This window comes from Garra rufa, chromosome 9 (assembly GCF_049309525.1).
Source record: "Garra rufa chromosome 9, GarRuf1.0, whole genome shotgun sequence".
Classification (NCBI taxonomy): Eukaryota; Metazoa; Chordata; class Actinopteri; order Cypriniformes; family Cyprinidae; genus Garra; species Garra rufa.
Window position 1 is genome coordinate 5963984 of NC_133369.1, and position 16714 is coordinate 5980697.

Below are 16714 nucleotides of genomic sequence, written 5' to 3' on the forward strand. Positions count from 1 at the left end.
CTTGAAAGGAACCCAACTTGACATGACGATGAAAACATGACACTAAGTGCAGAACTGAAAACAGAGGGTCAAAGTGGCTGACAAAAACAGAGGTGCACGCTTATTAAAATGATTATGATTATCTGCAGGATGAACAGAGAAAGTGCATTTTTGAGTGTTTTTTTTTTTTTTTTTTTAAACAAGGGACTCAAAAAAAACAGCTGTGGATCATTCAGGTAACAACAGTATTAAACATGGTCTTTTTTTTTTTAAATGTAACTTTTATTTTGTGAACTATATGTAAACATCTTTTCTGTGAAATATCTTATTCAGGCCAGTACTAAATAAACAATAACATGCATTTTGTATGATCCCTCTTATTTTGGTAAAAATTAATATTTTGCAGATTCTGAAAGGGAGATGTAAACTGTATAGTATGCTACATTTTTCTGCATGCATTTTCGGCTTAGATGCAATGTTATTTTTTATCATTTAATTTTTTTTTTCTAAAAGTACGTATTAATATTAGCTTAGAATTGGATTTTTTTTATCTCGTTTCAGTTAGATGACATGGAATTTTTTATTTTATTTTTTCATTTTAGTTTAATTTGAGTTTTTCATTACATGCTTTCATTTGCATTCATTTGCATTTGCATTCACAAAAGAAAGAAGTCGACATGCAAGCCATGCATTTGATTTACTCATCCTGCTGGCATCAGGGTGATTGTTAGTGCACAAATTTTCAAATATTTACAGCAAAAGTATATCCTCCATAGATCTCTTAGACGCCTGGAGCACTGACCGGTATTGCTTTACTCAAAAGGCAGCATGTTATTTACTCTGCCGGTAGATCAATACCTGCTCGGGCTTTTGCAGTGGGCAGTTTTGATTATTCAGGGCTGTCGATGCCAGAGTTTTCAACTGGATTTCCACGGGGGAATGGGCAAGTATTGACCCACTTTTCCTATTCACAGTTAACAGCTCGAGCTCCTCGTACAGCTCCATCAGTCCATCTCTGCCACACCTCAAGAGAAGTAAAGCTACTGCCGGTGGGCCGTTCATCCACATTGACTAATGTGTTCATGTGTGACGTGCGGCAGGCGGAGATGGGCTTCTTAAGAGAGGCAAGAAACCGCGGAGATTGATTTACAGTGTTTACTGCAGATCAGACAAAGCCGTTCTCTGTGCGCTCGTGCTGGGACAAAAGAGGATGAATATTTGATGTGGCCACAGACTCGGGAAATCAATAAAAGCTTTGTGGTTTAGTCTCACTTCTGATGCAGGATATTAAACTGCATTAAAAGTGGTAAAAAATTACAGTGTTAAGCAGAGGAAATCAAAACATGGAAGTGGCTGAGCGATAGTTTAATGATGAACTACATCTTCACATTTTCTGAAGGAAGCAAGAGGGGTGAACGGCTGAATGTTTGCATGTTGCTAAGTTCTTCTGAGTGGTTCTTTGTGTGTTTTATATGCAGGAATCTCATTCTTAGTGGTTGTTAGGTTGTGCTAAGTTAATATAATGCTGCTATTTAGATGTTACCCACCTCTCAGAACACCGTAGCAAACATATGCCATGTCTTAGCAACCACCCACACTCCAGCATCACAGGGAGTTTTGCAAAGGCGAGCAACACTCATGCTTTCTTCAGAAAATGTAAAGACAGTTCTAAAGCTGTAACTCAGCAGGTGCAAGTCCAAGCACTTAAAGTAACCTTTCCTCAACAAAAGCAGTATAACTTGACGAACCAAGTTGTGCATTTGCTACTTAGGGTTATGAGGATAGTTCATCCAAAAGTGAAAATGTGCTGTTAATTTATATACACACATATATATACACATACTGGTTCACATTTGTTTGCTGCGTGAAAACATCAGTCGATTTTTGTGTCTGTCTGAACAAAAACAGCAGAAGGACTGATTGAAAATGCAAATTGATTCCGTCCCAGCAGGAGGCGCTTTTGGAGCAGCAGAAATAGTGGTTTCCCCGCTAATGGCTGTACACAAAGCAGTGCTGCGCTCATAAACTCTGCTTTATCAGGCATTATCCACCTTATTCTTCAACACGGAAATAAGCCTATGGGCGACATTTCCAGCTCATTAGCCGAAATAGGGAAATAACGAGAAGAATAACAATGTGGAGTAAACAGCAAAACTGTTTGCACTACAAACTAATGTGTTCATAATTAAGAAAGTAGATTAAAATAACATGGTAAGACACACTAATTTGCAATATCAAGCAGTAAAACGTGCTGTTTGTACAGCTAAAAATAGCTGGCACGGATGAGACCAAAAGCCAGAACCATAAAATTGACTGCGTAAAAAAAAATCTGAAGATTTTTGTGTCGGTCTGAACAAAAACAGCAGACGGACTGATTAAAAATGCAAACTGATTCCCTGCCAGCAGGAGGCGCTTTTGAAGCAGCAGAAATAGCGGTTTCCCCACTAATGGCTGTACACAAAGCAGTGCTGTGCTCATAAACTCTGCTATATCAGGCATTATCCACCTTATTTTTCAACAAGGAAGTAAGCCTATGGGCGACATTTCCAGTTCATTAGCCGAAATAGGAAAATAACGAGAATAACAACAATGTGGAGTAAACAGCAAAACTATTTGCACTACAAACTAATGTGTTCATAATTAAGAAAGTAGATTAATATAACATGGTAAGCCACACTAATTTGCAATATCAAGCAGCAAAACGTGCTGTTTGTACAGCTAAAAATAGCGGGCGCAGATGAGACCAGAAGCCAGAACCATAAAATTTACTGCATAAAAAAAAAGTCGATTTTTGTGTTGGTCTGAACAAAAACAGCAGATGGACTCATTGAAAATGCAAATTGATTCCCTCCCAGCAGGAGGCGCTTTTGGAGCAACAGAAATAGTGGTTTCCCCACTAATGGCTGTACACAAAGCAGTGCTGCGCTCATAAACTCTGCTTTATCAGGCATTATCCACCTTATTCTTCAACACTGAAAATAAGCCTATGGGTGACATTTCCAGCTTATTAGTCGCAACAGGCAAATAACGAGAAGAACAACAATGTGAATTCAACAGCAAAACTGTTTGCACTACAAACTAATGTGTTCATAATTAAGAAAGTAGATTAAAATAACATGGTAAGACACACTAATTTGCAATATCAAGCAGTAAAACGTGCTGTTTGTACAGCTAAAAATAACTGGCTCGGATGAGACCAGAAGGCAGAACCATAAAATTTACTGCATAAAAAAACAGTAGATTTTTGTGTCGGTCTGAACAAAAACAGCAGACGGACTGATTAAAAATGCAAATTGATTCCCTCCCAGCAGGAGGCGCTTTTGGAGCAGCAGAAATAGCGGTTTCCCCACTAATGGCTGTACACAAAGCAGTGCTGCGCTCATAAACTCTGCTTTATCAGGCATTATCCACCTTATTCTTCAACACTGAAAATAAGCCTATGGGCGACATTTCCAGCTTATTAGCCGCAACAGGGAAATAACGAGAAGAATAACAATGCGAATTCAACAGCAAAACTGTTTGCACTACAAACTAATGTGTTCATAATTAAGAAAAGTAGATTAAAATAACATGGTAAGACACAGTAATTTGCAATATCAAGCAGCAAAACGTGCTATTTGTACAACTAAAAATAGCTGGACACGGATGAGACCAGAAGACAGAACCATAAAATTAACAAATGTCCATGTCACCCTTATGGCAAAAATAAGGTGGGATAGAAAAGACGAAATAAAAAAGCTATTCTGAAAACAGTCGGTTCCCTTCAAAGGCACATTTATATAAAACACCTTCACTGCATTTTGAAACATGCTGTTCTCATGTTTACTTAACACAGTCAAATCCTTTTTTGTAAAATCTATTTGTGGAGGTTTTGGAAACACTGAGGTGACTATTTTCTTTAGCAGAACAGTAAAGAAGATTTTTAGCTGAAACTGTGGTCCTTGTTGATTCATAAAATGCAAATCAGTGCCTGCAAGTTTTTGAAAAAGTGGTTCAAGGAACACAAAATTAATACTCATGGCTCCTAACAATATATTAAGGTCTTATGAAGTGAAACAATCAGTCTGTGCAAAAAACTGAACCTTATTTACAACGTTATTACCATTATAATCCGAAGCCTCAAGCAAAGGGGAAATATGATTATTTTCTGTGAACTGGTTCTTTCGGACAGTACATTTCAATTCACTAGTTTGTTTAACCATGCAATAATGTAACATATGCAATTATTGCACATGTCTAAAGTCTATGAAGTGAATAAACTTGTCTTCATCAGCTCACCTTTTTACATAAACAATAAAATAAATGCATAAAAATATTAATTTTGGCCCTTCATTTAAGTCCTCATTGATCTTCGGTCTGAGTTGAACTGTTGTCTTAGACAGTGACCGTTGGAGGAACTGCAGTGCTGAATCAGTTCATTCATCATTTTGACTTGAAGTGACTGGGAAACGTCCGAAAGTGAGATTTGATTGAGTAATTCATTGATTTGTGCTGCTCGAGTTGTCATTTGAGGAATTTTCTCCATATAATGGACTTCTATGGTGTCCTCGAGTTTGAACGTCCGAAATGCAGTTTAAATGCAGCAACAAAGGGCTCTAAACGATCCCAGCTGAGGAAGACGGGTCTTATCTAACAAAATGATCAGCCATTTTGTAACAAAAATAAATAAATAATAAATAAATGTATATACTTTTTAACCTCAAATGCTCGTCTTGTCTAGCACTGCCATGCATACTCTGTGCAGTCCGAGTCAGTACAGTTAGGGTACGTAAAAAAATCTCATTTTCTCCTCCAACATTAAAACAGCCTTACATCGCTGCAGAAGTATGAACCCAGTGTTCACAAAGTGAACATGCAAAAAGGCCAAACACCCTTTCCAAAAAAGGTAAAACAGCGATGTAGGATGATTTTGAAGTTGAAGAAGAAAATGAGATTACGCAGACTATGCATGCGCATGGCAGTGCTAGACAAAACAAGTGCTTGAGGTTAAAAAGTATATACATTTTTTTTTTTTTTTTTTTAGTTTCGCTAGATAAGACCCTTCTTCCACGGCTGGGATTGTTTAGAGCCCTTTGAAGCTGCATTTAAACTGCATTTTGGACATTTAAACTCAGGGGCACCATTGAAGTCCACTATATGGAGAAAATTCCTGAAATGATTTCCTCAAAAAACTTTATGACTGGAGAAAGAAAGACAGGAACATCTTGGATGACAAGGGGGTGAGTACATTACCTGTAAATCTTCATTCTGGAAGTGAATACATTTTGTGTTTCTTGATTTGTTTTTAAATCTCACAAAGACAATTAAGTTGCATTTTATGAATCAAAGGACCACAGTTCCAGCTAAAATCGTATTTTCTGTTCTACTGATTGAGATTATTTTTGGGTGAACTTTCCTTTTAAGAATTTAAAACAGTACTCAAACAGTAACAACTACCAAGCATTAATAACTACTGTGCATCAAGATTCCCCATTAATAAAACCAAACAGAACAGAAAATGACACGTGGTATAGAAGCAATCGCCGAGCTTATTGATTCAGCGTTGGCTTGACAAAACAGAATGGTGGTGTGTGAGTTTGGGCGCGGCTCTGATAATTGTTCTCTCGATGAACATCTAATGAACTCTAACAGCTTCCTGTGCCAAGATTCCATCAGCTGCGATCAATGAAACACACCGCCAGCCTCCCGCATCGATCATCTGCCAATCACTGTCTCCCAGCAACACAACCAAGATGCAGAAAAAAACAAAACAAAATGATTATCAATCTTTCCACTCGGCATCACAAAGCTTTATGAACGCACTAGGATAAAAGGCAACAGGAGAATGAGGAAATGTGAATCACAGCAGGAATGATGCACATTTCTTTTTTTCACTTCATGCCTAATAAAAAAGCCTGAAAACTTAAAACAGCATAATTTGCTTAGCTATATTTAATTTTTCTTAGATTCAATTTTGATTCCTCCGTCTGATTTGATTTGTGAGATCGGAGATGAAGCAACATCTCTGCACTTCAAAAAAACAAAACAATGCAATTTCAAAAGGTGCACCTTAAAACGACACAAACGCTTGATAAAACACGCCGCCTTTCTTCTGCATTCGGCTTTTCTCTTTTGAGGCCGTTATTCGCTGATTGCATCGTGCAGCTGTTGGCGTCACATTGATTGCATGGCTTTGATAGGCCATAGATGTTTACCCTTTTAGTGTCCCGTTAATTAGACAACAGAGAGCGGATGACACTATTGAGAGTCAAAAACCCCTACTTGAACGGTGTTTGAAAAGCAGGTGAAGAGAAACACAATGAGTCTTATATAACAGCGTGGCATAATTAGTTCTTTCTCTTTGAGCTTTTTCAGTATGAACGCACTTGTGTTTTCTTTCTATTTCAGAGGGAGCCGCGATCGAAGGGCCGCGTCGATCGGCTGTGTTCCAAGAAACAGCCATCCCTTGTGGAACACTGTGTCTTTCTTTTTATCTCGCTCGCCTCGTACGATTTTTTCATTCTTACCTGCTTTCTGGACTTGCAGTATTCGCTCGTACACGCCGTCTGAGTTCTCCAGCAGCGTTCGGCTGGTCTGGATCATCTGTGGAGAAAGGGACACGTAATGAGCATCTGTGCGGTTGCTGTACGAATCGGATGACAGCTCATTTGTAGTGTGTCACAGGAGCCTGTAGCCTGCAGATACTCGCATACATTCAGAGGTCATTACAAGTATAACAAATATATATTCCAGACAGTCACACAGAAAATAAAAATAAAAAAAGCAAAAAATAAATAAAATAAGAAATCAGTAAGTGTGTAATTCTCAAAAAGGCTGTGCTTATTTGATCAAATATACAGGAAAAAAGTAATATAGTGAAATTTTATTACTATGTAAAACAATGTTCTTCTGTTTTGATATACATAATTGATGCGAAGACATTTTATGTTTATAATTTATGCCGTAATATGGGTCATATTGTAGATGTATAATTACAGATATTATTAAAATTTGTATCAGGGCATATAAAACTAATACATTTATTAAACATTATTGAAAAAAAAAACAATAATAAAAAGAATAAATAAATAAATAACAGACAGCAATAAAATAATAACATAAATGTGTATTCTGTATTATAAAATTTAAAAAAAATACATTAAAATAAAAATAGATAGTAATAAAATAATTGTAAAAAATACATTATACTCGTTATATACTCTGTACTAGTTTTGTATAAAATGCCAGGAAGACGTGCCATGTTTATGAATTTGTGCCTGAATATTGGATAAAAAGTAGTCGTTTAATTTAGGTACTATTGCAAATTATATCGAAGGTCATATGAAATATAACAGATATTGCAATCACCCAAAAAATTTAATTAAAAATAAATATTAATAAAATATTAAACAAACAATATAAATAAAAAGTAAAATAAAATAGTATCCTGTGGTACTTTTGTATGTATGGCAAGAAGATAAACTGATTTTATAAATTTACACCAGAATATGAAACATAAATACACTGCACTACACTCAAAAAATAAAAATTAAACAAAAATAAAATATTTAGACTAAAATACAAGGTCAAAAGAAATACAACAAATATATATTCCAGTCACACTGAAAAAATAAATAAATCAGTATTATCAGGAATCAGAAGGATTTTTTTTATGTATTTTCAATAAGTTTCTAAATACACTGCAGTTACCCCAAAAAAGAAAAAAGAAACAAACTAAATAAAATACTTTAGATAAATAGATAAAATAAAATAAAAAATAAAATAAAATATTTTTGTGTAAATAAAGGCAAGAAGATTTTGCCTGAATATGAAACATAAATACACTGCAATCACCCAAAAAATATAAAAAAAATTAAACAAAATAGAATATTTAGAAATAAGTAAATAAATAAATACATTAAAAAATAGTATTCTGTGTTACTTTTGTATAAAAGGAAAGAAGATAAGTTGAGTTTAAGAATTTATGCCCGAATATGTAGACCTGTATGGAGTTATATATTTTGAAACCCTTATAAAAGTTATACATCTGTTTTCTAAAAAAAATAGACAGTACAAAAAAATTTAATTTATTTATCTATCTCTCCATTTATCCCTCCCAGGGACAGGGAAACGACTGGCCTGATGAAGTCTGAGGAACAAAAAAAACTATTTTTAACCTTTTGAACAACGTAAGATTAGTAGTTACAATGCAAAACAAGAAGTACATGGTTGCTGAATTGGTTGTGCAAAGCTTGCCTAATGAGGAAGGTCAAAGCAGGACAGAAAGTGGGACAGATTATGTAATAGATCTGCTCTTTTGTTGAACGTGGACCCACACCCTTCTAATGAGGTGAGCAGATTCCTACATTTAATTACGCCAGACGACCATTCAGACACACACCAAAACTAATTCAGATGGACATCTCCGCACAGGCCAGCAGCTACAGATCCTGCAGTTAGAAAGCCAGAGTCTAGTTAAAAAACTGATCTTATGAGACTCAACATGCAATAAGAAAAACTAGTAAAGTTGCATTTATTAAATGGCATTTTATATCCCCTTTTCCTTGCTGAAGTTCACTTATAAGGCTAGTCTTGATTTCTTACCCTCTTTCTGACCCTTTAAAATAAACACAGTTTTAATAATGCTAATGAATGTTTTCACTACTGTATATTTAATATGTCTCTATGTAAATGAGCTCTGTTATGATTTACCACATTCTCAAGCCTCTGTTTAAGCTTATTCGTGCAGATTATGCATTTGCTCATTTTAACCTTTAGACTCTAGAAATGCTGGCAAGTATCACAAAAACAAAGACCTCTGGCAAGAGTTTACAATTACAAAACATAACAGGGTGGGAAATGTGAAGTCATGCTTTAATTGTTGAAACTTCCTGCATTTAACATGTTGATCTATTTGATAATAACGGCTGTTTTGTAGAAATATTGGCTGATCAAATAAAAAAAGAAAAGCACGCTTCATTCCATTCATTTTGGAGTAAATAAATATCATAAGATTTAATCTTCATAAGTTTTTTTTTAAGTCTCTTTTGCTTACCAAAAAGGCACTTATTTGATCAAAAATACAGTAAAACAGTAAAAATCTGAAATATTATTGCAATAAAATATCTATTTCTATTAGAAAATATGTGAAAATTTAATTTATTCCGGTGATGCAAAGCTGAATTTTCAGCATTATTTCTCCAGTCTTCAGTGTCACATAATGCTTCAGAAATCATTCTAATATGCTGCTTTGATGCTTTTTTTTTTTTTTTTTTTTTTACTTTTTTTTTTTAAAGAGTCCTATGCTCTCCAAGGCTGCATTTATTTGATAAAAATACAATGAAAACATAAAAAATCTGAAATATTATTGCAATTTAAAATAACTGATTTCTATTTAAAAATATTGTAAAATATAATTTATTCTTGTGATGCAAAGCTGAATTTTTAGCATCATTATTCCAGTCTTCAGTGTCACATGATCCTAAATTCTAATATGCTGATTTGATGTTCAAGAAACAGTCAATTTTTTTGTGGAAAAGTCTCTTACGCTCTCCAAGGTTGCATTTATTTGATAAAAATACAGTAATAACAGTAAAAATCTGAAATATTATTGCAATTTAAAATAAGTGATATATATTTGAAAGCTGAATTTTCAGCATCATTACTAGTCTTTAGTATCACATGATCCTTCAGAAATCATTCTAATATGCTGATTTGATGCTCAAGAAACATTCAATTCGTTTTTTTTAGTTTTTTTTTTTACTTTTTTTTTTAAAGAGTCCTATGCTCTCCAAGGCTGCATTTATTTGATAAAAATACAATGAAAACATAAAAAATCTGAAATATTATTACAATTTAAAATAACTGATTTATATTTAAAAATATTGTAAAATGTAATTTATTCTTGTGATGCAAAGCTGAATTTTTTGCATCATTATTCCAGTCTTCAGTGTCACATGATCCTAAATTCTAATATGCTGATTTGATGTTCAAGAAACAGTCCATTTTTTTTTTTTTGTGGAAAAGTCTCTTACGCTCTCCAAGGTTGCATTTATTTGATAAAAATACAGTAATAACAGTAAAAATCTGAAATATTATTGCAATTTAAAATAAGTGATATATATTTGAAAGCTGAATTTTCAGCATCATTACTCCAGTCTTTGGTGTCACATGATCCTTCAGAAATCATTCTAATATGCTGATTTGATGCTCAAGCAACATTCAATTAGTTTTTTTTTTTTTAGTTTTTTTTTAAAGAGTCCTATGCTCTCCAAGGCTGCATTTATTTAATAAACATACAATGAAAACAGTACAAATCTGAAATATTATTGTAATTTAAAATAACTAATAACTATTTGAAAATATTGTACAATTTAATTTATTCCTGTGATGCAAAGCTTAATTTTCAGCATCATTACTGCAGTCCTCAGTGTCACATGATCCTTCAGAAATCATTCTGATATGCTGATCTGCTGCTCAAGAAACATTTTTTAAGTGCCTTATACTGTCCAATGCTGCATTTATTTGACAAAATCCAGTAAAAATCAGAAATATTATTGCAATTTAAAATAGTTGATTTCTATTTAAAAATAATATTAAATGTAATTTATTCCTGTGATGCAAAGCTGAATTTTCAGCATCAATACTCCAGTCTTCAGTGTCACATGATCCTTCAGAAAACATTCTAATATGCTGATTTGACGCTCAAGAAACATTCAATTAGGTTTTTTTAAGTGTCCTGCACCATAGGATGCATTTATTCGATAAAATACAGTAAATCCAGTAAAAATCTGAAATATTATTGCAATTTAAAATAGTTGATTTCTATTTAAAAATATTGTAAAATGTAATTTATTCCTGTGATGCAAAGCTGAATTTTCCGCATCATTACTCCAGTCTTCAGTGTCACATGATCCTTCAGAAAACATTCTAATATGCTGATTTGACGCTCAAGAAACATTCAATTAGGTTTTTTTTAAGTGTCCTGCACCATAGGATGCATTTATTCAATAAAATACAGTAAATCCAGTAAAAATCTGAAATATTAATGCAATTTAAAAGAGTTGATTTCTATTTAAAAATATTGTAAAATGTACTCCAGTCTTCAGCATCACATGGTCTTTCAGAATACATTTTAAAATGCTGATTTGATGCTCAAGAAACATTTATTACTAATGTTAAGAACAGTGTGCTGCTTCATATTTTTGTGGAAATCAATTGTTATTGTAATTTAATGTGCCCTTGCTGATTAAAAGTGTTCTTATTTGAAAGTACAGAAACGCATGTCTAAGTTACAAAAGAATGATTGCGCAACCTGTTTGTGGTATCATTTCTATGACAGTGAATCAGCTGACACTGTCGTCTTGAGCAATTACTGCTCTTGTGATGTAGAAACAAAGGATTAGCTAAAACTTTAATGTAAAGCACTGCCAACAGCACAGTCTAATTGAATTGTACATCCCTATAGCGGCCAAAAGCATGGCGGGGTCACTTGTCGGGGCCAGATTATCTTTCCACACCAACCAAAGGGGAGAAACATCTGCTTTAGTTTCACGCCAGCGCCTTTTCTGATGGCTCGTGCTTAGAAACCTCTCACAGAGATCAATCACGAGGCTGTGGCAATTTTCCAGGAAGTCGGGTCGGAGCGCACACTTTCTGACACTCTTGCCACGTGCTGAGGGTCACCCAGAGTAACCCTGACAGATGCAGACAGGAAAGCTAACAGTATGCATGTGTAGTGAACAACGGTCGAAATGGCATTCCAAGGGTCAGTTTATGGCAGGCCCCCTTCCCTATCTGCCAGGGTGGAGGGAGATGTGCCACACTGTGATTGGATCTTGGTTGAGGAACATAAACAAATGTTCAGAAACATCAGATAAGATGCCAAGACAACTACCAGACACCTCTAACAGAACAGGAAGAGAGACCTTCTGCAACCACGACCACCTAAGAGAGGACTTCTCATTGGATTACGGATTGACCCTCTCCAATCCTAAGGTTTGGGAATGACTGCCATAAAAATTCCTTCAGGATGCAACAGCAGTGGCCGAAACAAAGAAGGCCACAAAGATCCATCCAAATCCATTCATACATATGTTTGGGGACCTTAAATTGATGTAAACTGCAACAGATTCACTTCACCCTTTGGTAAAGTACAGTGTATGTTGATGGCCATTGACTGTTAACCTAACAGTTCACAGAAGCAGGCGTATTAACATATTATGATATGAATAAGTGATTGTTCAACAGTTTTCTATCATGTTTGGACTCTTTTTGCTCCTCATAATGTGGGTAACAATTTGAAAGAGGTTTGGTAAAGAAATGTTGCATTGGGTAAATTGAAAAAGACACTGTCTAACTTTGTACTCTACTATATGCAAATGAGTTCCACACTAGGGCGGGTAACACCATGGCCACCTCAGACACAAGTGGCCAATCACATTCCTGGAATGGAGAGGCGCTAGATTCCAATCTCCTCCTCATCAAAAAGAGATAAAGGTAGCCTCCAAAAAGACACTCCTTGTACTGCGTCTAAGTCCCGTAAGGGAAGAGACATTAACAGCTACACCGTTCTGAGTCTGAACCCCGCAAGGTTAAGACATTAGCAGATACAAGGTCCTGAGTTTCTGGCCTGACGAGGAAAGAGACTTCAAGACAGCTAAGGATCCACTCAGCTCTTGAGTAAACCTTCTATACTGAATTCGGCTGCCCTTCAGTTGCAAAGGACCCAGCAGTGACGGACCCCGTCTGACTCCTGCCACTCCGAAAGCAGCGCAGCCCAGTCCGCAAAGGACCTCCACATTGGCAGACACTGCCTTGAACACACGGATCCTCAACGACGCAGCCCTGCTGCAAAGGACCCTGTGAGAATCCATCTGACCCAGCTGCCCGGTCCACGCCCTAAGGACCCTCTTTGGCACAACAGAAGTCAAGCATCCTCCAGGTCAGCGCCTCGACGGCTACCGGAACGCAACTCTGTGCCCTCCCCACTATATGCAAACCGCATCACCAGTGGAAGACGTCTCTGCCGCCGGACTGATCACCCGACCAAGTGGAACGTAACTATAAACTTACCAAACCTCTCTCCTAAAGACCTTGGCTTAGTTTATACCTGCAGCCTATGTTTTCTAACCTGTTTAGATAACATTTACTTGTGGTCAGCATTACAAATGATAGCTATATTGTTTGTTCAAAGATAAATACGCAGTTATTTATCATTAAACCTACCAGAGCCATTAAGTGGGTTTCCCATAGACAACATTACCATAGAAATCTCTTATATTGCTACTTTCAGCTCAACAGCATTGCATTCTGCCATTCTGCGTTCATTCCATTTTGTTAGTTTCTACACTTTATTTGGTATCTTCTTTCACATTTAGTTGCCTATTATCTATTAGCAGTGTGTATTCATTTATTGGTTTATCACTAGTGTTGTATTTACTCTTGCATATCTATTGTTAATAAATTTCATTAATTTTATTACAATTGTGTTTTCATTGTGTTGATGATTCAAGGCTCTACTAGCTAGCTAAACCACCAAACTTTCAGATAAATCAGTTGACCAACTCCTTCCAGGGTGCAAGTCTCAATTTATTGACCTATTGCCAAATTAACAGTCTTTGACTGATACACTGAACCCAGCGAGGTGGGAATTGGTCATCTGGTAGACTCACAAATGCACCTTGAGTGACGTGTGACCCAAAATCACAGCATCATTGGTGACGTGAGCCCCGTTTACTACACATGTGTCAAAACTATTTCTTCACACCATTCTACATAGTCTTATGTAGGGTTTGCCTTCAGCCGCAACCAAAACAACTGCTGAAAGAACTAGATTAGGTGACACTAATTAGGTGACACTAAAGCTACTTACAGTACACACATTATAGTGGAAATCCCTTTTCTCAAAGGGATAGTTCACCCATAAATGAAAATTGGTCATTAATTACTCACCCTCATGTCGTTCCAAACCCATAAGACCTTCATTCGTCTTCTCGTAAAGAATCCTTTTTTTTCTTTGCAAAGAAAACTAAAATAATTACTTTTCAACAATTTCTTGTCTTCTGTGTTAGTATACGAACGGGGCAACTGCGTTGCTGTCTAAATAGGGTCAGAAAGCTCGGATTTCATCAAAAATATCTTACGAAGATGAACGAAGGTCTTACAGGTTTGGAACAAAATAAGGGTGAGTAATCAATTAAGAGTGTTTTATTTTTTGGTGAACTTCCCCTTGTACGTTAATGAATGCATTTTAATCAACTCTATCAAACTAGGTCTTCATCCAAATCATCAAAAATCAATTCGGATCAATTCGCTATGAAATCCTTCAGACACATTTATTGACAAGAGCCAACTCTTGGATGCTGAAAATTCAGCTTTGCATCACAGAAATAAATAAAATTTTTACAAATATCCAAAAGGAACATACAAATTTAACTTTAAATTGAAATAGTATTTCACAATATTACTGTTTTTACAGATTTTTTTTGAACAAATAAATGCAGCGTTGGTGAACAGATTCAGGTGATTTGTTATATTTAATACTTTATTTTTTTTTTTAAATGAATACAGAAAAAATAAATTAATTATTCAGCAAGGGCACATTAAATAGTTTAGGGAGGTTGACTACTCAACCAATTAGTTAAATGACGTTAATGAACAAATTTGTCTAATTTTCCTCTTTTTATATTTTTGTATTTAATATTTTAACAGCAGTGTTTTGAAGGGAATGAATTTGTGGACACACAATACAATTCAAGGGTTATTTATTTATTTATTGTAAAGAAATTCATACTTTTATTCACCAAGGATGCATTAAATTGTTCAAAAACAACATTTATGTTACTAAAGATTTCAAATAAATGCTTTTTTATTAAATGTTTTCTTATTTCTAAAAAAATCTAAGAATGCTGGAAAAAAATGCATCACCGTTTTCACAAAAATATGAGGCAGCACAAGTTTTTTTTAACATTGATGATAACAATAAATTTCAGAAGGATCATGTGACACTGAAAACTGGAGTAATGATGCTGAAAATTCAGCTTTGCATCACAAAAAAATGAATTACATTTTTACAGATATCCAAAAAGAAACCAGTTATATTAAATTGCAATAATATTTTACAATATTACTGTTTTTACTGTATTTTTTGAACAAATAAATGCAGCCTTGGTGAGCAGACTCAGGTGATTTGGTACATTTAATACTTTTACTATTAAACACTTTTTTTAAAAGAAATACAAATGTATACTTTTATTCACCAATGATGAATTAAATTGTCAAAAAGCAGCATTTATAATGTTACTAAAGATTTCAAGTAAATGTTTTTTTACTTAATGTTTTCTTATTTCTAAAAATCAAAGAATCCTGGAAAAAAAATGTATCACAGTTTTCACAAAAATATGAAGCAGCACGGGGTTTTTTTTCAACATTGATGATATTACATTTTTGTTGAGCAGCAAATCAGCATATTAGAATCATTTCTAAAGGATCACGTGCCTGAAGACTGTAGTAATGATGCTAAAATAATTCAGCTTTGCATCACAGGAATAAATTACATTTTTACAGATATCCAAAAAGAAACCAGCTATTTTAAACTGTAATAATATTTCATAATATTACTGTTTTAACTGCATTTTTGAACAAATAAATGCAGCTTTGGTGAGCAAAAGAGGCTTCTTCTGCTTCTCAAAAACATTTTTAAAAATCTAACTTTAGAATGGAATTGTATTTCAGAGAAGAGGCTAACTACAAAAATGTATGCACTATAGACTGGAATACTATTTAAAATCCCCTGATATTTCCTGGCTTTCCATGACTAGATCTTTAATCACTAGGCCACACCACAGCTTTTTGGTTGTATCTTTGACAGAGATGCGGGCCACAGCCTCATGCACACACACAGCTGCAGCAGTTGTCTCATCACTGACATGCCCACTGTCATTACATTACTAATGGCTGGAGAAATTGCAGCCCTGGTGACAGACAAACCACTATAGGGGGTATTTATAGAGCGGGGGACCAGGAGGAGGACAACAGCAACCCCTTGTTCAACTGGTGCATAAAGAGCAATGCGTTTCCTCAAGGATCGTTCAGCTCATTCATATGTGTGTGTCATCAGACAACAAACACTTAGCATCAGCTAAAAATATGTTTTCGTAAATGTGTTTGTTTTTGGTACAATGCTGTTACAGACTTTTTATAAAACCAATGCAATAATAAATAAGCCAGGATTTGCCATGCTGAGGAATTTGGTCTTGTATGGATCTGTTGTGTTCCTCAGCTTCTCTGTTCTTTCTGAAATGAGAGCTTGGGGACTTGAATTCTGTTTCTGCTCATCAAACTGCAAAGCACGGCTATTCTCTGGGCAATTTTTGCCAGGAGTTTGCATTTACAATTTGTGATGGTGAATTATTCAAACATAAGTAAAAACAAAAACGGTCTGCGACTCATTATTATGACCCATGGATACAGACCTGGATTATTCATGGTTGCATCATTGCAACTCATTAAATCTGAGTCAACATGCATCCAAAACGACTTTATTTCACTTCAGGCTACATAAAATCATGCAAACGAAATGTGTGCCTGCAGAATTTCTCAGAAAGCTCAGCTGATTTCTGGACATGGATGTTTTCGGTTAGTATATACAGCCATTTTCAATCTAATTTCTCTCAAAATTATTTTTTATGTAGTATTTTTGACTTCTTTTCCAGTACAAATATCTAAACATTCATAAGTCAAGACACATGAGAAC

The 16714-nt window shown here is 35.1% G+C and overlaps 1 protein-coding gene across 1 annotated transcript in view; it reads right to left on the reverse strand.

The window, feature by feature from the left end:
- Positions 1–943: 943 nt before the first annotated feature.
- plcl2 (phospholipase C like 2) overlaps positions 944–16714 on the reverse strand; it is a 55840-nt gene continuing 40069 nt past the window's right edge. The window contains exons 4-5 of the mRNA XM_073846973.1: positions 6486–6561; positions 944–1137 (exon numbers count right to left, since the gene is read on the reverse strand). Coding sequence (XP_073703074.1) covers positions 944–1137; positions 6486–6561 — 270 coding nt within the window. The remainder of the gene's footprint in view (positions 1138–6485; positions 6562–16714) is intronic.